The 23,612-nt window shown below is 37.9% G+C and overlaps 2 protein-coding genes across 2 annotated transcripts; one reads left to right on the forward strand and one right to left on the reverse strand.

Annotated features, from left to right (window-relative positions):
* Positions 1-1,398: 1,398 nt before the first annotated feature.
* On the forward strand, positions 1,399-18,842 carry LOC127433542 (F-BAR and double SH3 domains protein 2-like). The gene is made up of 20 exons (XM_051685556.1): positions 1,399-1,569; positions 1,827-1,924; positions 2,236-2,281; positions 4,049-4,125; positions 5,682-5,826; positions 5,935-6,068; positions 6,766-6,820; positions 7,875-8,003; positions 8,106-8,228; positions 8,925-9,020; positions 10,859-10,975; positions 12,081-12,179; positions 12,426-12,581; positions 12,733-12,855; positions 13,352-13,435; positions 14,178-14,373; positions 14,587-14,810; positions 14,928-15,078; positions 16,631-16,692; positions 16,784-18,842. Exons 1-20 carry the CDS (start codon positions 1,549-1,551, stop codon positions 16,865-16,867), a joined length of 2,220 nt encoding a protein of 739 aa, XP_051541516.1. The 5' UTR covers positions 1,399-1,548; the 3' UTR covers positions 16,868-18,842.
* A 55-nt stretch (positions 18,843-18,897) lies between these two features.
* On the reverse strand, positions 18,898-22,115 carry LOC127433544 (dehydrogenase/reductase SDR family member 13-like). Its single transcript, XM_051685560.1, has 5 exons — positions 21,987-22,115; positions 21,458-21,576; positions 21,254-21,377; positions 20,558-20,884; positions 18,898-19,389 (listed from the first exon to the last, which is right to left on the reverse strand). The coding sequence occupies exons 1-5, from the start codon at positions 22,111-22,113 to the stop codon at positions 19,130-19,132; spliced, it is 957 nt and encodes a 318-aa protein (XP_051541520.1). The 5' UTR covers positions 22,114-22,115; the 3' UTR covers positions 18,898-19,129.
* Between the last annotated feature and the right edge of the window lie 1,497 nt (positions 22,116-23,612).

Consider the following 23,612-nt stretch of genomic DNA (forward strand, 5'->3'; position numbering starts at 1 on the left):
AGCATGAAGCTTCACCTGACCAGTAATCTCAGATTACAGGCCCACATGAGTCTCTCTCTCTCTCTCTCTCTCTCTCTCTCTCTCTATATATATATATTAGTTTTGACTGGTCATATTTTAATATCCTTGTTCTTAATATAAGCTCATTCTAGTTAGGCTACTAACACTATAATAATCCTCTTGACATGTTTAGATTTGAATTCAGACAGTGTTTAACCTCTTTATGAGCATCCTTTCATACTTTTATGAAAGTTTTGCTATGCTTTATGATACATTTGCAATACATACATACACACACACAAACACGCCTTAATTTCACATTTGGATACATTTAACATACAGAGAGCTACTGGAATAGTCATATCAGTCCAATTATCTGTTTAACAATCAAAGTGCAACTGACCAATAAACTAATTTTTCATGAAATGTACCAGACCTGGTTAATTTGTCATTATCACATGATGCACTTATATATATATATATATATAAACGAGAAACTAACATTAAAGGTGCACTCAGTAATTTTTTGTTTATGTCATCCTGGACTTACACTAACATCTAGTGGCATGGATGCAGCATCATTCAAACACAGTATAGTTTTCAGTTACCGATACCTATGAAATAAACTTTTCACAGTCAACCATGATTAATTTAATGCATAAATGAAAGTGTCCAATAACAGGGCGGTTACTGAGATTGAGTGAGTAGTATTCGGCTGGTCATGTGATCCTAACATGGCAGCCCCCATGAGGGGACCCCTCCATGTAGAATAAAACTGCTTTTATAAGGTTACTGATATGACTGGAGTGTTTATCTCATGTGAGTTGCAAAAGTACATTGTATTTCTTTAGGAATAAAAGTTTTGTATTTTCCATGAGGAAAAATCTGCTGAGTGCACCTTTAATCTCTATTACTCCCAGCCCTGTTTAATTCAGTGTTCTTTATTTCATTGGTAGAACTTGAGCTTGATCCCTCTAGTCTGTTTGACATTCGACCAGCACTATAGGGCTGCACCCCATCAATTCTCTCTCTCTCTCTCTCTCTCTCTCTCTCTCTCTCTCTCTATATATATATTTATTTTTTTATTCGTCTTAAATACATTTTTGATTAAGACCTTATCATCTTATATGATTTTGGTCATCATCCCTACCATTATTTGTCGAATGAAATAAAGAGAGAGAGAAAAAATTACCATAAACGGGAAAATATCACCATCCTCGTAAGCGCAGAACTGGCGTTTATGCTGTATTATTTCTCGACCACTAGAGGGCGCTATTCTGCTTTACTCCGCTCCACTGAGGTTCTCATGACTCATAAATAAAAAGTTCAGTTCTCAGTGTGTGTGTGTGTGTGTGTGTGTGTGTGTGTGTGTGTGTGTGTGTGTGTGTGTTCGGCTGAACGGAGGGTCTGGATGTATTTCAACTTTCAACGTTCAGCTATCATTTTTTCCTACAGAGTATTCTGCACGAAATTTCTCCGTTCCACCGATGTGTTTGGGTTTTGCGGGTAAATTTCCATCATTTTTTCCCTGTATAACCACATTTAAACATGCAGCCTCCTCCTAGAAAGGTGAGTCAGCCTGGTGTTTATTTGATAATAAACTAGAATCTCTTTTTGTTACTATTCTCTTTGCCCATGTCAATGTTCTATCTATCTATCTATCTATCTATCTATCTATCTATCTATCTATCTATCTATCTATCTATCTATCTATCTATCTATCTATCTGATCTAGACAGACAGACAGATAGACAGATTTCTCTTTCAGGTTGGTGTTTAGTGTGTCAGAGTGGATTTTGCAGTGGTCATATTTGTGTGTTTTGCAGGTAAAAGTCACACAAGACGTGAAACACACTCACACAGAGCAGCTGAACCGACTACAGCTCAAACACCAGACAGACTGGGACTTTCTGGAAGATCTGAGGTACAAATGCAGATTGAGTTTGTTTTTTACCCTTTTCAGCATTGCTTTTTAAATAACCTGGGGAGATAAACCCCCATAATTCTGTATTAACTATATAATTTTTTTGTATGAATGCAGAACTGTTTTGTGTGTAGTCATATGTGTGAGTCTAAATGTGGGTGTAGAGACACATTCAATACAAATACTCAATATATGTCTAAATCAGCGAATAAATGCTTGCACACAGACACGACAGCCGATTTGTGCGATGATGTAAAAATGAGGTTTATTGATGTGAATATAACTGTGCACTGAGTGTGTGTCTCCTATAGGACGTACAGCCAGAAGAAAGCACTAATAGAGAAAGATTACTCACAAGTAAGTTGTGGCCTCTACTCAATGATGCATTTGCATATCTGGTTATGCTATGACAGAATGTTTATTTTTTTGGAGGACAGAGGTGGATTTCTGTTCTGTTAGATGAATATAAGCTTTAAGGTAATATAGCATAGAAAGTCAAACAGGTTTGGAACAACATGAGGGTGATTAATTGATGACAGAATTTTCATTTTTGAGTCTAACTATTTCTTTAATTTGGCACATTAAAAATCAAATCACACTGTTGATAAAGAGTTTATAAATTTTCTGACATGCAGAATTTTAGAGTCTTTTTTATGAAAGGAAGTAGATCTGTGTGATCACTTGGCAAGTGGAGAGTCCAGCTGTCTGAATGACACATTCAGTGTGTGTGTGTGTGTGTGTGTGTGTGTGTGTGTGTGTGTGTGTGGACGGGTTAGGGTGGTTTACGAGGACATTTTTTTAGGTTACAAACTGGTAATTACAAGGGTATTATGCTATAAATGTGGTTTATGAGGACATTTCTAGTGTCCACATAATTCAAATTGCTTAAAAAACATACTAAACTATGTTTTTTTGAAAATGTAAAAATGCAGAACGTTTTTTGTGAGGGTTAGGTTTAGGGGTAGGGGTAGGGTTAGGGTATAGAATCTATAGTTTGTACAGTATAAAAATCATTATGTCTATGGAGAGTCCTCATAATGATAGCTGCACCAACATGTGTGTGTGTGTGTGTGTGTGTGTGTGTGTGTCTTTGAGAGAGAGAAAGTCAGAGAGATTACTTGCTGTTGGATCTGAAGCTTGCACACCTGCAGAGCTGCTGCGTACTGATTGGCTCGTGAAGAGAAGATTGTCTCTCTCTTCCTTAGGGTTATTGAATTGAGCTGGCAGCTCATCTTGTTTGGCAATGCCAGCTTGTGGTCTGAGAAACAGGAAATGCATCAGTAAATGCTGGTCATTGTCTGTCTGTTTATGTACTTCTGGTGTCCTTTTTAGACACTTCAGGTGTCTGTGTAGTCATTTTAAAAATTGCACTGAACACACAATCAGTAGTGATGATAATGTTTTAGGGGTAACACTTAACAATAAGGCTCCATTTGTTAACATTGGTTAACAACATTAGTTAACATGAACTAACAATGAATAGTACTTTTACAGGATTTTATTAACATTGGTTAATGTCAGTTCCAACATAAAGTATAGTAATACATATGAACTAACATGACCTGACAATGAATAATTGTATTTTGTATTAACTAACATCAACAAAGATTAATAAATGCCGTAAGACAAATATTGTTCACTGTTAGTTCATGATACCTAATCCATTAACTAATGTTAACTAATGGAACCTTATTGTAAAGTGTTACCGTTTTAGGTAATGAGAGGTACCAGGTAGTAAATTTGCCTTCCAAATGGTAACCTAGATATTTTTCAGCAAGGACAGAGAAACAGAAACAGGGTTGAGACTTTTGTTGCTTGGATACTTTGGCAAAATATTTTGCATGACATTAAGGGATCAGTCAAGTTTTTTTTATTTTTATATTTGCTCATTAGTTTGTTTGTGGTACTCAATCTAGAAGTGTTAATCTAGAAGAGTCAAAGCATCTTTTGTTTTACAAGTGATCAGTTGCGTACTTTAAAATCTATGTTTGCACTAATTTGGAGTGATAGGATGAGTTGTTTTATCCTCTCACAATTATATCCTTTTATTCTGAATCAAAACTCTTGTTCAGGTATCAAGCTGTTTTAGGTATGTTGACTTGCCTCTTATTTTATTTTTTGTAGGCTCTGCATAAGATTGCCTCACAGTATTTGAAGCGGGAGTGGTCAGGAGCCCCTTCAGAAGATCCACGAGACTCCAGGTAAAACCAGAGGGGAGGTTTAGAACAGCTCCAGGATTAGAGGTCAGAGGACTCTTAGGTCTCTAGGAAAGAGAAGATTTGCGGTTTAGACTGAGTCTAAAGACGTCAAGAAAGAGGAGAATTTAGGTTTTGACTGGGCCTAAGGACTCTAGGAAAGAGCAGATTTGGCTTAGACCGATTATATAGATGTCAGGAAAAAGGAGAGATAAGGTCTAAACCAGATCTAAAGACTCCAGAAAAGAATGGAAATGAGGATTAGAGGATTAAATGTGGACCAAAGATTAGGTTGAGAACAGGTTTAGAGATACTTCAGGATTAGAGGTCAGGTTTGGACTCAGATACTCCAGGAAATAACAGATTTACTGTTTAGACAGGGTCTAAAGACTTCAGGAAAAAGCAGAAATTAGGTTTAGACTGGGTTTAAGGAATCTAGAAAAAGAGTAGAGATGATGTTTAGACAGAGTCTAAAGACATCAGGAAAGAGAAGAGATGAGGTTTTGACTGGTTCTAAGAACTCTAAGAAAGCAGATTTGGCTGAGACCGATTATAAAGATGTCAGGAAAGAGGAGAGATGAAGTCCAAACCAGATTTAAAGACTCCAGGGGAGAATGGAAATGAGGATTAAAGCAGGACTAACGATTAGGTTTAGAACAAGTTTAGAGATACTTGAGGATTAGAGGTCAGGTTTAGATACTAATCCTGAAGTATCTCTAAACCTGTTCTCAACCTAATCTTTGGTCCTCATTTAATCCTCTAATCCTCATTTCCATTCTTTCCTGGAGTCTTTAGATCTGGTTTAGACCTTATCGCTCCTTTTTCCTGACATCTATATAATCGGTCTAAGCCAAATCTGCTCTTTCCTAGAGTCCTTAGACCCAGTCAAAACCTAAATTCTTCTCTTTCCTGACATCTTTAGACTCGGTCTAAACCTCAAATCTTCTCTTTCCTAGAGACCTAAGAATCCTCTGACCTCTAATCTGCTTGTTCATTGACTGCAGAGAGCAAGCGGGAACATATACTTGGAGGAGTGAATTGAAGTATGAGGGTGCTGTTCTATTGGCTGTCCTGAAGGCCAGAGTCAAAGCCTTAAATTTGATGCGGGCTGCTACAGGTAACCAGTGATGTAAAATTAAAGAGAGGGTTATGTAAGCCCTCTTTGGTTGATTGAAGATCAGACGCACTGCTGGACCATCTGCAGCGGCTTAATCGTACTAGCTGGGAGGCCGGCCAACAGAGCATTACAGTAGTCCAGTCTTGAAATGACCAAAGCTTGGACCAGGATCTGTGCAGCATATTCAGACAGGAAAGAACTGATAGAGTCTAAAAACATCAAGAAAGAGCATAGCTTAGGTTTAGAGCAGGACTAAAAGATAGGTTTAAAGACTCCTGGTAGAAGCAAAGATGAAGTTTAGAATAGGTTAAGAAACTCAAGGTAAGAGCAGGGAGCAAGTCTAATGACAACAGGGAAAACGAGGGATTGCATTAGTCTGATTATAAGTTGAGTTGTCTACATGTGTTCAACAGCCTTGAAAAGATGAGTGTGTCTGTTTGTACAGGAAGGTTTGGGCTGTATGGAGGTCATACTTGGAAGGTGTGATGAAAGTGAGCCAGTCTCGTATCAATGGATGTGAGAACTACAGGAGCCAGATCTCAGATCCCATTAAGACTCTCAGAATACAGAAAGACCTGCAGCTGAAGAGGGTAAACAAACCACAGATCAACACATTCTCTTTGCTGAAGCTGGAGGACCAGGCAACATTTTTGATTGTGCATGACAGTGTTTATTCATCTGTCTTTTCTCACTGTCAGAGCTGTGAACAGCTGGCGAGAGCTCAGGCCGATCTGCAGGTCACGATCAGAGACCTGACGAAGACCAGAAAGACCTACCAGGAGGCGGAACAGACAGCGCAGTCTGTGAGAGAGAAAGCTGATATGGAGGCCAAGTACGTTAACTGAAGCACTCACTAACCTATAACATGTAAACAAAGTCACATCACCTGCCCTGGAGCTCAGCACGCAAAAGTTTACAGTGTATTTTTCCTGTTTTGAATGTACTTGTATGTACTGGGTTGATTCTCATGAAATCTGTCAAGAAAATTTCCTGGTCATATGTAACCCAAAATCAATACAATAGAAAATATGAAATTATATTTTGCGTAAAGAAAATGAAGCCTATATTTAGGATCATTAAGCTATTTTGTATTGTGACATTCTCATGTGACGCAGCCATTTTTTACTGTATTTACTCAGTTAAAATAAAAGGCAGTACCAAAGGCAGCACTACTATGATGTATAAATACTTCACAATTTAAATAATATATATTTTTTCAAATTGCGGTAATGAGAATTTTGGGGTATCAAAAAAGTTTGCGTAACTTTCATGAAATTAATCAAAATTAAATTGAAATTAAATTAAAAAAAAAATCTTAACGGCCCTAAAAGTAGACTTCATTTTCTATATGCAAAATATACCTTCTTACTTATTTCTTTTGATTTTGGAGTAAAATAAGGCCAGCGCAGTTTCTTCACAGGTTTCCTCAGAATCACCCATTGTTATTGTTCTTGGTGTGTTCTTCACCCTTGTTTCTTGACCTGTCCTCTTGTATCTTCTCTTCATCCTGTTGGCTCTTGCAACCCAAGGTCAAAACTTAGCCTGTTTCAGTCTCGCTCCAGTTTGAAGAGAGCAAGTGTGAAGGTAAGAGAGAGAAGCTGCAGTTGTTGTGGTTTTGACTTTAAAAGGACCATATGTTTGAACATCTTTGAGTTGTAGTCAAGACCAGACCTCCCAATACCCAGATCCAGACCAATATCATTCCCCTTAAAGGAATAGTTCATCCAAAAAATGAAAACGTACTTACCCTCATGCCATCCCAGATATGTATGACTTCTTCTGCAGTACACAAACGAAGATTTTTAGAAGAATATCTCAGCTTTGTAGGTCAGTACAAGTGCAAGTGAATGGGGTCCAAAACTTTGAAGCTCCAAAAAGCTCAGAGAGGCAGCATAAAAGTAATCGACAAGACTCCAGTGGTTTAATCAATGTCTTCTGAAGCGATCCATTCATGGAGCCTTATGGATTACTTTTATGCTGCCTTTATGTGCTTTCTTTGAACTTTGAAAGTGTTGAACACCATTGGCTTGCATTGTATGGACTTACTGAGCTGAGATATTCTTCTAAAAATCTTTGTTTGTGTTCTGCAGAAGAAAGAAAGTCATACAAATCTGGTATGGCACGAGGTTGAGTAAATGAGAAGAGAATTTTAATTTTTGTGTGAACTATCCCTGTAAGACAAGAAGAGACCACAAAATACCCAGACTAAGACTATACTGCTTAAGACCCAGATCCTGACCAAGGCCTAACCCCAAGATCCAAAGCTGTAGGTCCAAGACCTGGACCTGTCGGCTTTCCATTTTATTTAAATGAAAAAAAGAAAATGCTGAATTTATTGCAGCATCATGTTGCTTGCCAGTGCAGTTTTCAGAGGCATGGTATGAAATACATTGCACCAATTAGTGGACCAGGTAATTATCACATTTATTACACTGTATGTAGACTGTGATCTTGTCTGACCTAGATCTAGAACAAGGTTTTGAGACCCACACCAAGACCACGTTTATGTGGTTTTGAAAAGTCTGAAGACCAAGACCACAAGATCAAGACTCCAGCTCTGATCTTTATGTTGTAATATCTGCTAATAAATCTTGGTGACTAAATGAACACAGATGAACATGTTTCCTATGGATTTCAGCTGAAAGCCAAGAAGAACGAATGGAAGTCCAAAGCTACACAAGCGAGGAATGATTATCTGCTCACACTGGCAGAAGCTAATGCTCATCAGGACCGTTACTATGAGACAGATCTGATCAACTGCATCAAGGTGAGACTGGAATTCCTGCATGAATATTTGTTATAATTTTGAGATAGAAACCAAAAATCTTTGGAAAAATTAATAACAAGTGGTCTCTTTTTTGGATTCCAGGTTCTAGACGGCAGTTTCTACGATCATGTACAGAGTTTTCTGATCTCACTGTGTCAGACGGAGCTTGAGACATCTCAAAGCATTCAGGACACTTTCCAGTGCTTGCTGGAGATGTCTAGTGGCGTGAGTTACACACACACTCTTGAGTTTACACTGCTATGTAAAAACACAAATGAACCACAGTGACCGAATGTAGAGCAGGTAATATAATCTGCCACTGGAGGGTTACTGCATCAAATCCCAGCTCAAGCAGTTAATACTGACCTTAAAGAGAGACATTTACCTGCTCTGGAGATCTGAAATGGTTTGTAGGAATGAGATTTTCACCTTATGTTAGAGTAGATGACCTATTTAGTTGGTGGTAACTGGAACAAAACCCTCAAAAATGTTGAAATTAGCAATACAAAATTGGTGTTTTCTTATTATAAATGTGTAAATCAGAAGAGAGCCAGCTAAGTTTCAATAGTAACACATTTAGTCTTTAGTATGTGTCGTTACTATCAGTAAATGTTTAGGTCTGTTTGTGGTCTTGTGTTTGTGTAATTTGATAATTCTTGCAGTGTCTCCATTCAGTTTGTGGGATTCTGTCTCAGGTTTAATGTCTCTGGTACAGAGTCAGGTTACAACACACACACACAAACACACACACACACGCACACACACACAAAAGAACGTATTACCTGCTCTTGTGGTCTACCATTCCTTTAGGTGACAGATTATTAGTATATTAGTTGTGCTTTTGTTACTATGAATTTTGACATTAGATTACATTAATTGAACTGTCCTTGTGCATTTTTATGTGTGTTTGGCCCTCTGTAGGTGACACAGGATATTAACCAGCAGATTTTCATTCAGGAGAACCCTGTTCTTCAGAAAGCCACCCCCTTCCAGTACCAGCCCTGTGAAAATGATTTGGTATGTTGCGTCCCAACAGAAGAACCTACCTATGGGGTTGCACTGAAAAATATGCTCCTCTGCCATCTCTAATAAACACTAATAACTCCTCGCTTTGCATGGCACGCTTATAGACAGGAGGATATTAATAGATCTGGCATTTATTGTGGGTTAAATTATGTTTAAAATAAAAAATACTAGTTTACAGGTTAAGTATAATCATACATTTCCTCAACCAATAGTGTGAGTTTGGGGTGAGACTAAATGTTTGTTGACCAATGGGAGTGTTTGGGAAACTTGTTTGAAAAAAGTTTTTAGTTCTCTTTTACTAACCATGCATACGCACGTATTTGTGCATGAAATTTGTGTATGAACGTTTTCACATAGAAATCTTGATTCATCAGTGTTCACACTAAAATGTATTGTGCTTTTCCGAAAAGATTTAGGACCAGCTGAAACCACAAGTATGCAAAAATCACATTCTCCCAGGAAACTTGGAATAAACATGAAATGAATGGAATTATGCACACACACACACAAATATATATATATATATATATATATATATATATATATATATATATATATATATATATATATATATATATATATATATATATATATATATATATATATATATATATATATATATATATATATATATATATATATATATATATATATATATATATATAGGCCTTATACACACACACACATCGAAAAGCGTAATATATTTTTATTTTAAAGAAATAGCAGGTATAGGTTCTCTCCATGATAGACCACACAAATGGCTTAAGCACCTGTTGTGCCAATTTAACACAGCGACCGACACCCCCAGTGGGAACAGCAGGATGCGTGCATTTATCAGACTCAAAAACAATCCGGGCCACTTTGGTGACTTTAGATAACCTTGGGCTGATCCCTGTCCTCCGCGCAATCAGCAGATCAATTTTCAGTGATACTTTAGGGAGAAGGATATAGCTGCAGGCAGACCTACAAAAGGGCGAGAGCTCCAAACCGCCAGCAAAGATATAGGGAGCCCCTAACCTAACCCTTTCCATGCAACACCGCCACCTGCTGACCACATTTCTCCTCACACCACACTAGCACAGTGGCTCATTTGTTTGCTACCCCTCTTTTTGTGTTTCCCTCATCAAACAAGCATTAGTCTGTTCCTAATGAAAATATTAGGAATGCAGCCCTCTGCTTTGGTAGGGCGGAAGGACTGGGGTAAACTGGGCATCAGTGCAGGCAGGAAGCAGGACACCCTATAAAAAGAGAGCATTGAGAATTGAAACTGACCACACCCCTTGCAAACACCTTCCTTTTCCTCATCTCTTAAAATCTTTGAAAAGTCTGAATACTGTATCTTTATTTAGAAACAGAGTATTTTATCATGACTGAACAATTGTATTACAAAACCGTGACGAACTCTGAAAGCGGAATGGTAAAATGTGAATTTCATTAATTTCTGTGATTCTCACAGAATGTCATATGTATTTCCTGAGAACCATTTACTCCAGAAACATTAATAACATTCCGTAAACCTGCATCTCAGTGCATCTTTCTTCAAGAGCTTACAGCACTTTAAAATGATTTTGTCTGTCAATATTTAATGACAGTATATTTTAAGAGTCCTGTTTTTTCAAGATGTGTTCATCTGGTTTCGAACGATTAATGTTGTTCCAGATTTTTTGACATGCTGTGACATTTATGGACACATTTGGACTGAGAGGTGATAAAGAATTGTAGCAAAAGGAACTAAAGGTAGTTTCATGTATAGAAAAAATAATCTGTGTGAGGTGTGTTAGTCAATGCTGGTCTCTCTCTCTCTCTCTCTCTCTCTCTCTCTCTCTCAGGTCAGTGAGCTACTGAAAGAGAGTGGCACAGCTGAAGACCACAGTCTGAATAAGGAAGCACGGAAATGGGCCACACGTGTTGCCAAAGAGCACAAGAACATCATCTTCACACAAAGGGTAAAAGGGAGCTATCACTGTAAATGGTGTGATATTCTAGCATGTTGATTCATGTAATTTTATGAATACATTACAGCTGTATTTAGTTGGAATATATTGTTCCACGAGGCCACAGACAACCCACAGTCTTACTGATAATTGTTACAACAGCACAATTGCGTGTGTGAGATTGCTTTTATACAGTTTTATATAATAACAGTTCTATTAATTAATCAAGTTGATATTAATTAACTAACGTTTCAGACACAATATTCCAGCTATTTGATTATTTTTGCTCTGCTAATGAAAATTGTTCAATAAGAAGCCAAATTAGGATCAAGTATGGTGAACAAAAACAAGTGAACTGATAAAAACAGTGAAATGTTCCAGTGTGGTTTATCATCAGTCTTGGAATGCAGTTGCTGATGCATCTGCCTGCTATTGCCTGTACTAAAAGAGTATCACAAAGAAGTTTTAGTGGGCATGCATCAGAGGTGTTCGTTTTCGGTGAGAAGAGTATACTCACAAAGGCAACGCTGTCTACCAGGCCGATCCGGAATGCACAAAATTGAAGTATACCTGGGCCAATAATACTAGCCGTGATTTGTGTGTCAGTAGATGAAAATGATTATTAATACTTACATTCTCAATAATTTAACAGAGCATTTCCATGTGTATAAAAGGATTGTGTCACTGTCATAGAAATATGCCTGACATTCAACAGAAGTTAATGCAAAAAAGAATGTAAGTCCATATTTCGATTCTACTAATTCATTGCATACAGGTCATTTACACTACCAACTTCATATGAATGTGCTGTCTTTGTTTATATCACTGGTGCTTGACAGGGAACGGACTATACAATAGGACACAGACGATGCCAGAGAAGAATCTCAGAATTAAATTGCACTTGACCCAACCCTTTAGCGCTTCGCGCACGCAATTTCGCCAAACCCACTTGCGTCTAGACTTAGAGCATGCTTGCACGAAAATAGCAATACTTCATGGCCATGCCTATTGACTTTGCGTGTTTAATTTATGGCTTAGTGCTAGTGCTCTTAAAATAGGGTCCCGGCCCTAACTTTCGTGCAATGTTGAATATGTGTTCTGTGTGATGGTTTTCTAGACACTGTCGGAGTATGAAGAGTCACATCAACAAGACCAGAACAACAACGAACTGGAAATGAAAATGGACAATGCGAGAGAATGCATTCGTAAATCAGAGGTAATAATTACAGTTCTGGATTAGAGGCATCACACGCCCTCTACTGGTCTGATGATGTTCACCACCTGTGTTATAGAAAAAGGTGGAATATTTAGTCACGCTACAAGTATATGTATCAAAGATTGACAAAACAGTAGGATTTATTTTTTCAAGTACTGTTAAAATAGCTGCATGCCCAGGATAACCAAGACAAGACAAGATTTTTTGCCACAGGACATGAAGTTGAAGAGTTCACTCTTATTGTAGACAGTAAAACTGAAGGCAGATGCTCGTCTGAACCTGCTCAGAGATGTGGGTGTGGCTGTAGACATCTGGCTGAAGAGTGCAATGAACCAAGTGATGGAGGAACTGGAGAACGAGAGATGGGCCACCGTCAACAATACCCATGATGCTTCCTTTTCTGTAAGTCTAAACTATCTTTCACACTCAAAGCCAGATTTACTCAAATGTTGTTTTTGTTATTTATGAGTTGATGCCAATAAATCACAATGACTGTGATCCTGCCAAATATAACTGTACTTCAGGAGCAATTTTTGTGTTTTTATGTCTAAAGCACGCTGTTGATTTTGACCGAGAGGATGATGAGGACACAGAGACGCTGGATGACAGCAGTTCCAGCCTCTCCAGCACTCACAGGAACTACCCCCTCACCTGCACTGTGCTCTACTCTTATCAGGTACTAGGGATGAGTATTTTTTGTAGTTGAGTACTCTACAGATTAAAAACAAGTAATCGATTACTTGAAATTTAGAATTTAAGTTCAACCTTCAACCTTTGAACACATTTTTCTAATGAAAAAAGAGCATGTTTAAAAGGAGCTATGTATAAACAACAACATCTAGATTGAAAAATGACAAATAAAATAAACGTTGCACTCACACATAGAAACATATAGTCTTCTGCAGCAGTATAATCACTTTAAATAATTAAAATGTTCTTTTTAGGTGAACTATTCCTTTAACAATGTCATGCATCCACAGCAGCATCAACCAGTGCACTGAGATTTAATGACATGATTTATGTTAAAGAAGCTGTTTCCTTCTTGCCCACGGCAGGCAAAGGCACAAACTTCTCTTTGGATGAATCTTCGAGGTCTTAATGCTGAGAGATCCATCTTCTTCCAGTCTTTTGTTGTTCTATTCATTCATTTCTCTTGTGCTTTACTTCCACAGGCATCCCAGCCTGATGAGCTCACCATCCAGGAACAGGAGATACTGGAGCTTATTGATGACGGGGACATGGAGGACTGGGTTAAGGTAAACACATCCATGTACACACACTCAGCTATGTGCCACTTTACATGTTATGTTGGCTTTTGTCGTTAAGGAATAGTTCACCCAAAAATTCTCTCATCATTTACATATGACTTTCTTTCTTCTGCTGAACACAAATGAAGATTAGAAGAATATCTCAGCTCTGTTGGTCCTTTCAATGCAAGTGAATGGTGGCCAGAAATCTGAAGGTCCAAAAAGCACCATAAAAGTAAGCCATAAGACTCCAGCGGTTAAATCTATATCTTCAGAAGCAATATGATAAGGGTGGGTGAGAAACAGATCAATATTTAAGTCCTTTTTTACTATAAATCTCCACTTTAACTTTCACATTCTTCTTCTTTTGTTTTTGGTGATTCACATTCTTCCCGCATATCAGCACTTACTGGGCAGGGAGGAGAATTTATAGCAAAAAAGGACTTTAATATTTATCTGTTTCTCACCCAGACATATTATATTGTTTTTGAAGATATGGATTTAACCACTGGAGTCTTAGGGAATAATTAATTTTATGCTGCCTTTATGTGCTTTTTGGAGCTTCAGAGTTCTGATCACCATTCACTTGCATTGTATGGACCTACAGAGCTGAGATATTCTTCTAAAAATCTTAGTTTGTGTTCAGCAGAAGAAAGAAAGTCATACATATCTGAGATGGCATGAGGGTGATTAAATGATGAGAGAAATTTCATTTTTGTGTGAACTATCCCATTAAGTTTGTGTTTTTCAGGCTAGGAACAGAGCAGGGCAGGTGGGATATGTACCGGAGAAATACCTGCAGCTCCCAACATCCAGCTCTCTACTGAGCATGCTTCAGTCTCTCTCCAGCCCGGACACTCAGTCACACACCTCCAGCACCTCTACAGAACATGAGCCAGAAATAGAGACACTAACCGCACAGAGCAGCCCGAACTGTCATGCCAACAGTGAGACCACTAGCACACAGACACTAGCAAATCAACTACATTGTCTATTTTAAAATAAAATTAAACATATTTTGGTCATTAGTATTTATTTTTACAGCAATGCAACACTTTTGCAGTGTGCCTAAAATAGTATCCCAAGTTAGTATTGAATGCTTCATTGACAAATTAGCGTAAATTAATAGAAACTGTCCTGTCCCTTTCTCTCCTGCACAGCTATAAACTTGGCCAGGGCTCTGTATTGCTATGAGGCTCAGACAGAGGATGAGCTGTCCTTCCCAGAGGGAGCTGTGATTCGAATCCTCAGCAAACACAACCAGGAGGATGATGGGTTCTTGGAGGGTGAGTTCAATGGTGCAGTGGGAGTCTTTCCTGCAGTGTTAGTGGAGGATCTTTGCGGACCAGAGGGTGCACGAACACACAGGAGCATGAACGTGCAGGTTTAAACACACATCTCCATTTGAAATGTTTTTAATTCAAACATATAGTAAGCAATTGTTAAAAGTTGAATTATTTACATTTTTTTGATCACTGTATCACCTGTTTTTTACCATCAGGTGTCTCTATCAGTTCAGGATCATCCACCCTGTTCGGTGAACCAGTTTCCATCTTGTAGCAGCCCGGTTTCCCACTCAGTGACGCCCCTGACCAGCTCACACACTTTGAATGGCTACCAAACCCCAGAACCCCCCAAAATTCCAACCCAAAGTAAGACTTACAATACCATGGCAAACCCAACATTGTGACTATAAACCCTTCAGCTTTACAGTAAACCCTACAAATAACAGCAAACCCTAGTGTATGACAGTAAACCCTACAGTAAACTTTTCAGCATTATAGTAAACTCTACCTAATTACAGTAACCCCTATGAAATTACATTAAAATCTAGTGTTTACTCACCTTCATGCCATCCCTTTCTTCTGCTGAACACAAATGAAGATTTTAGAAGAATATCTCAGCTCCATACAATGCGAAATTAATGGTGACCAGAATTTTTAAGCTCCAAAAAGCACATAAAGGCAGCATAAAAGTAACCCATATGACTCCAGTGGTTTAATCCATGTCTTAAGAAGCGATATGATAGGAGTGTGTGAGAAACAAGTCACTTTTAATAAATGTTTTACTATAAATTCTCCTCCCTGCCCAGTAGGTAGTGATATGCACAAACAATGCAAATCACCAAAAATAAAAGAATAAGAACTCTTAGGAGAGAAGCGAGTGCAAGAGAAAGTGGACATTGATAGTCAAAAAGGACTTAAATATTGATCTGTTTCTCACCCACATCTATCATATTGCATCCGAAGATATGGATTAAACCACTGGTGTTACTTTAATGCTGCCTTTATGTGCTTTTTGGAGCTTCAAAATTCTGATCACCATTCACTTGCATTGAATGGGCCTACAGAGCTGAGATATTTTTCTAAAAATCTTTGTTTCTGTTCACAAAAGAAGGTCATACACATCTGGGATGGCATAAGGGTGATTAAATGATAAGAGAATTTTCATTTTTGGGTGAACTATCCCTTTAAAAATGCATCTCGACACACCTGCGTTCTGTTAAACTGTATTTGTTGTGCTGCATCTAGCCTTTTTAGCGCAAGAATGCGATCAGTCTGAAGTCATCACCAGTTGCCTGGCACACGTTCAAAATTAGAATGTACAGTTTTAGGCTTCGAATTTGCCATTTTATCTTAAATTCGACGAACATTTTCATTTCAAATTTTTATTTGACAGCCTTACAGTAAACCCTATCAAATTACAGTAAACCCTGCTGTATGACAGCCTTACAGTAAAATCTATTGTATGACTGTAAACCCTACAGTAAACCCTATACAATTACAGTAAACCCTACTGAATGGCTATAAACCTACAGTAAACCCTACAGCATTGCAGTTAATCCTACTGTATGACTGAAACCCTACATTACTGCAAAACCTGCAAAAATAGTACAAAACATTAATCCTACAGGTTACGGTAAACCCTATGAAATGAAAACCCTTCATTACAGTTCGTAATTAAATGTTAGCATTTTTTGGCCGTCTGCGCTGTTTTTAAATAGTTTTTCACTGTTTTAAAAAAGAACTTTGACTTTTAAAAACACGTCTCGAGATATCTGCATTCTGTTAGGTTTGTTGCACTGCATCTAGCTGTTTTTAGCGTAAGAATGTGTTCGGTCTGAATGGCCCCAGGACAGAATCACATAACCAAGTCTAACCAGGGGTTTGTAGCCCCTCCACTCATCTGTTGTGTTCTCCACAGGCCACACTCACACCCCATTACCCAGATCCCTAGCAGAGTGCGGGTCATGCACCATAAGACCTGTAAGACCACTCCACCCTTAAAGCTTAACACTACATGCCAATGTGGTCCAGTTTGTTGTGAGGTCTTATGAGTGTTTGTTGTCTTCTGCAGGTACGAGCTGCCCCTCCACCACCGAAACAGCAGGCCCAGGGCCAAGTGCAGAAAAGGGAAGAGGTGGAAATTACACTTGTGTAAGCACCACCCTAGAGGCAGATCTTTTTTGTTGTATATTATTTATTTTTTTTATCCCCTTTTCTCCCCAATTTGGAATGCCCAATTCCCACTACTTAGTAGGTCCTCATGGTGGCGTGGTTACTCACCTCAATCTGGGTGGCGGAGGACAAGTCTCAGATGCCTCCGCTTCTGAGACAGTCAATCCACGCATCTTATCACGTATCCCATTGAGAGCAAGAACCAATAATCGCAACCACAAGGAGGTTACCCCTTGTGACTCTACCCTCCCTAGCAACCAGGCCAATTTGGTTGCATAGGAGACCTGGCTGGAGTCACATAGCACACCCTGGATTCGAACATGCGACTCCAGGGGTGGTAGTCAGCGTCAGTACACGCTGAGCTACCCAGGCCCCCAGTGCAGCCAGACTTGGATGCATAGATGCATGAGTTTGATCCTGTTTAGATACAGATCATGTCAGCAAAAGGAGACTTGATGCAGGTTGGATAATGTGGAATTATCATGGTTCCAGACCTTTTTCATCTCAGTTTTTTTAGGGCAATTAAAAAACATAAAGACCAAATGTATTATTGTTAACCATCTGTGGAATGCGCATGCAAAAGCTGACTCTTCAAAAGCAGAAAAAGACTTTAAAGAGAAAAGTGGCAATTTCAGTATGATTTTTAGACTTGTTCATTTGTATATTTGATTATATATACTTACCATAAACGCTTTAAAGGGGTCATGACATGCCTTTTTTATTATTTTAATATGTTCTTTGAGTTTTACTTGTCATATTAGTAAAGTTTTTTGCACAAAAAAGTAATATATTTGTAAAACATGCTCCTCCTTTAAGACTTGACAGTACACACCCACTGTTATGATTGGCTCTCTGCTTTTGATTGATCTGCCATCTCATTGCTTACCGCTACTGGGCGGGCTACAGAAGTGATTAAAGGTAAAGTAGGCTTTGATGTGTTGTTGTGGAGGCAGTCAGATGCAAATGTATACCACAGTGTGACATCACAATCTGGAGGAAGTATAGGTGTCGTTTTGGCAGCTTGGTTTCAATGAATGCACTTTTTGCTGTGAGGAGGAAGTTTTGAGTTCTGAACCGTATAGTATGTTTTCATAGTACAATGGCTTATGTCACAAGGAAAAATTAATTGCTCATGTCATGACCCCTTTAAAGTTTTCATAGCAGGGCTAACAAATTTAGATTAATATTACAGTTTTAGCTTACCTGTAATGGTAACTTTATTACTTTATGGTCAGTATTTTAGTTGAGTCAATCTGATCTGAAAGATATTGACCAATGCGTCATTTAAATGATGTTCAGATATTTTTAGCCATTGTACATTTCAGGAAACTAAACTCAACTTGGAGCACTTTAGATTTAGTTTGTTTTGCAGTATTTCATTCTGTGGAAATGCACTCGTTTTCTTTTGTTGTCATTTTCTGTATTAACGTAAATGTTCTTTATAATCTCAAAGGTCATATGTGTAATTTTACGTTTAACCCTCAGACACCCAAGCACAGAGATTGATAATATACAGTGCATTCAGAAAGTATTCAGACCCCTTCTTTTTTTTCACATTTTGTTATGTTGCAGCCTTATGCTAAAAAGCTTTAAAAAAAAATTCACATCAAGCTACACTCCATACCCCATAATTACAAAGCAAAAAACAGATTTTTGATAACTTTGCAAATTATTGAAAAGAAAAATATCACATTGACATAAGTATTCAGACCCTTTGCTATGACACTTGAAATTTAGCTCAGGTGCATCCCATTTCTCTGGATCATCTTTGAGATGATTCTACACTTTGACTGTAGTACACCTGTGGCAAATTCAGCTGATTGGACATGATTTGGAAAGGCACACACCCTTCTCCAATTCAAGAACAAAAAGTTATGTCTGTGATTTCATTACAATTCACTTTCATTTTCTTTCAGCACTGTCACATTTGTGTAAAGTACTGTATTCATATTTGTTTGAACTTTGAATAATGACAAATTGCACACAACGTTAAAAAAAATCCACACCCTGGAATATAGTGATTCCATTACATACTTTAATACAATAAAAAACACTCACACCAACACATGGAAATATGTAACAAGTAAAAAAAAACAAATTTAAACTTTGTAAATAATTGTGCGTACCAGTTAACAGAAAATGCCACAATCTGTTTCATCACATCATGCATGGTTTTTCTCTAGGAGTAAGTTCACAGACATCAGAGATGGTCTTATCAACCAGACATTAAACAGTCCCTCTGGGTTTATGAGAGGCCAGCTAGTCGTTCACTCACTTCCCAAAGTTTTTTGGCCACTGCGTCATCCTTGGCTTTGGCACTAACTTCCTCCATTGCACAGCAAGAGAAATAACATCCACTCAAATGTTCGATTCCTTCCTGAACTGCACAATGAAGAGTCGTCTGGGCTCCGGTCTTCGGGTCCAGGAACAGCAGTCTAGCCACGGGCTCGATAAACACCTTCTGCCAAAGACTGACATGGCGGGAGAGTTCAGTCTTCACGACACCTGCAAAGAGACAAAAGGCAATGCGATATTACGCATTTGTCTTGCTTTAACCAAACAACTGATTGGTTATCGAACGTCTTTAAATGGAGAATATTTAAAAATGTGGAAAGGTATTAAAAGGAATATTCTGGGTTTAATACAAGTTAAGCTCAATCGACAGCATTTGTGACAATGTTGATTACCAAAATAAATTTAGACTCGTCCATCCTTTTCTTTAAAAATAAGCAAACATCGATGTTACAGTGAGGCACTTATGGAAGTGAATGTGGGCCAATTTTTGGAGGGTTGAAAGGCAGAAATGTGAAGCTTATAATTTTATAAAAGCACTTACATTAATTCTTCTGTAAAATTTTGTGTATTATTTGAGCTGTAAAGTTCTTTAAATCGTCATTTTTGGTCATTTTAGGGTTTGTTTACATTACACTGTCATGGCAACGCAATTGTAAAACTGGCTATAACTTTACACAGAAAAGGTTTGTAAGTGATTGTATCACACTAAAATCATGTTAACACACATATCTTTTATGTATTGTGGCTATACTTTTGAAACGTTGAGTATTTCAATATTTACAGATTGGCCCCATTCACTTCCATTGTAAGTGTCTCACTGTCACCTCAATTTTAGCTTTTTAATTAATGTTTGTGGTAATAAATATTATGCCACAAATGCTGTTGATTGAGCTCAACTTGTATTATACCAAGAATATTCCTTTAAAACAATGCAAGGTGTAAACAGGAAATGAGAAATGGCTCTGAACCTTCCAGACAGTAAGAGATTAGATTGGCCAGATCATGAATGAACAAACACATACTGTACATACCCAACCATGTGTGCGTGTGGTATGAGAATATGAAGGCGTTTAAAAAAAAAACAAATTCCAATTGCTATTGTCAGAAATGCATTTTAGAATAGTTAAAATCAACATGAAATGGCATTCACTAGCAATTTTAAGTCTGTAATAGACATTAAGAGAGAGAAAAGAAAATGCAGGACAGGACTTGACTTCATCCATCAGACACTGAAGGAATCATTAAGTCTATATATGAGGTGGTTGTTTCAGATGTGTAAAAACATGGACCGATGAATCATTCACAATAGGACCGGGAGCATGTCTTCAGAAAGTATATAGGGTCAATTTTGAGATCATGTTGACGAAGTATGATTTACCTGGATGCACACTGTAGCAGGTCACATTTGTGCCCTTCAGTCTCTTGGCCAGTTCGTGAGTGAACAGGGTGTTGCAGAGTTTGCTGTTGCAATAGGCCTGGAAGAACTGCCAGCTGTATCTACCAGATCCCAGGTCTTTAGTGGCGACTAGAGAATCGAAATCAATCTTGCCCCAGCGATAGGCCATGGAGGACAGAGTGATGACCCGAGCTGCAGGACTCTCCTTTAGACGGTCCAGCAGAAGACAGGTGAGCAGAAAGTGGCCAAGATGGTTGACGCCAAACTCGACTCCAAAACCATCCTCGGTTCGACCATCTGCCACAAGACCTAACCATGAAAGCCATGATGTAATTACTGAATTTAGGGCCATAATTACAATAGGGGCATTTTTTACCTATATGAGAGTATTCATTTTCCAATACAGATAACAGACAGGTCACTACAGTGTCTGCAGACACACTAAACCCAAACTAGATATTAGTATTTTTAAATACATCCAATATTAGAAAACAACCAAAAATGCCCCACATTTTAAATATCTGGGGCATTACCCCAACCTCTGGTTACCTTCTAATCCTAGCCCCCAATACTCAAATTAACAGTCAGTCAAGATGGGTTTTTCAATGAACAATCCCCAAGAATTGACCAATTGATTTGAAACTATTTTGAGGGTTGGTTGCAAGAGGTTGGGCCTACCTGCATTATTGATAAGGAGATCCAGTTTGGATTCACTTTTGAGGAAGTTCTCTGCAAACGCTCGCACACATTTGAGGCTTCCGAGATCAAGCTCCATAAACAGGACATCATCGCTGCCTGTGGCCTGAACAGCAAGAACTGGGCCAGTAAATACAGTGCTTTTTTAAAATCAACCATACTGTTGTAATATGTGAATGTTATCACCATCTTGATGTCGTTTATAGCTGCCTCAGCTTTCTGTTTGTTTCTGCAGGCCAGAATCACTCTCACTCCACGACCAGCCAAATCCATAGCTGTAGCCTTCCCGATACCTGTATTCCCACCTGAAACATCAAACCAAACATCTCTCATAACCAGAAAATAAAGCATTCTAGTTGTACATGAGCAGACAAACATGGGTTTTAATAACGAGTAAATATCTCATAACATGTAGCTATTTGAATTGAATCGCCATGAAAAGATTCATATGATTCGGTTCAAGATTCGTCTAAGGAATATGATCTGATATGATTCTAAAACATGTTTATGTGTTCATCTACAGGTGGAAAGTGGTTTATTATGTATGCATGTTTGTAAGATTCGTTGATTATAATGTGCGTTCTGGTTTGCCGCATTTATCGCGTCACTCGTGGCGTAGGTCTTGATAACATAACACAGGTGCTTTGAGTTTTAAACGATTTAAAAAGAATAGAAGGTTGTTTTGACTACAGTATAAGTTTATCCAAAAGCTCACCTGTAATAATTGCTGTTTTCCCGGTCATATCAGCCATTCCTTTACATTTGGACTCCTTAAACAAGGTGTTCACCAAAAAGACATAAAGAGCTCCAATGAGAGCAACTGCGATGATGAGATGGATCATGATTGTGGTCTACGGCGTGATTTGGCGGGCGGTTCTTATGTACTCCGCCAGAGCCTGATAAACCGGTCCACTGTTTCTCCATCACCCCATACGCTCTCACCGGACCGGTTTGCGCGTGCTCAAGCACACAATGGACGGTTCAAAAACAAAAAATGTTTTTATCTTTGTATCTTGACATTAATACCTCTTCGTGTAGGGCCCTTTCAACGAATAGGCTGCAAAACAGGGCCTGAAACTCTCGAGAAAAAAAAAAAAAAAAAAGAGAATGATATTTTCAACGAAAGGTCAGTATAAGCTCACTTTATAACATTCATAAAGTGTTGATTGTCTAACTCGAGGGTCAAACTACATGAGCTGTTTTATTTTCATTTTAATTATTTGAGGTTTGTCATTTCTGTAGCCCTGCTTTCAAAATGTAGGTCTAAATACCAAATTTAAATACAGTTTAAAGCTGATTGGTGATTCTGATATTTTCTAGCAATAAATAAGCTTCGAAATTAAATGAATAAAATTTAAAATTGTGTGTATATATATATATATATATATATATATATATATATATATATATATATATATATATATATATATATCACACACACACACACACACACACACAGTTTTACATTTTAAAATTTAAAATTGTATATATATATATATATATACACACACACACACACAATTTTAAATTTTAAAATTTAAAATTGTATATACATATATATATATATATATATATATATATATATATACACACACACACACAGGTGGCCAAATGTTTGGAATAATTCACAGATTTTGCTCTTATGGAAAGAAATTGGTACTTTTATTCACCAAAGTGGCATTCTACTGATCAGAGTGTATAGTCAGGACATTAATAACATGAAACATTACTATTATAACTTGAAATTTTTTTTTTTCTGAATTTCTTAAACTACTTCAAAGAGTTCTCATCAAAAATTCCTCCACGTGCAGCAATGACAGCTTTACAGATCCGTGGCATTCTAGCTGTCAGTTTGTCCAGATACTACGGCACTTGCCATAGATGTGGCTGCCTTGTCAGGCACTTCGCACGCACATTACAGTCTAGCTGATCCCACAAAAGCTCAATGGGGTTAAGATCCATAACACTCTTTTCCAATTATCTGTTGTCCAAAGTCTGTGTTTCTTTGCCCACTCTAACCTTTCTTTTTGTTTTTCTGAAAAAGAGGCTTTTTCTTTGCAATTCTTCCCATAAGGCCTGCACCCCTGAGTCGTCTCTTTACTGTTGTACATGAAACTGGTGTTGAGCAGGTAGAATTCAATGAAGCTGTCAGCTGAGAACGTGAGGCGTCTATTTCTCAAACTAGAGACTCTGATGTACTTATCCTTTTGATATAATGGCAAGTGATTTTCTAGTACCAAATTAGCAATTTAGCATGATTACTCAAGGATAAGGTGTTGGAGTGATGGCTGCTGGAAATGGGGCCTGTCTAGATTTTATCAAAAATGATTTTTTTTTTTTT

This window comes from Myxocyprinus asiaticus, chromosome 43 (genome assembly GCF_019703515.2).
Source record: "Myxocyprinus asiaticus isolate MX2 ecotype Aquarium Trade chromosome 43, UBuf_Myxa_2, whole genome shotgun sequence".
Classification (NCBI taxonomy): domain Eukaryota; kingdom Metazoa; phylum Chordata; class Actinopteri; order Cypriniformes; family Catostomidae; genus Myxocyprinus; species Myxocyprinus asiaticus.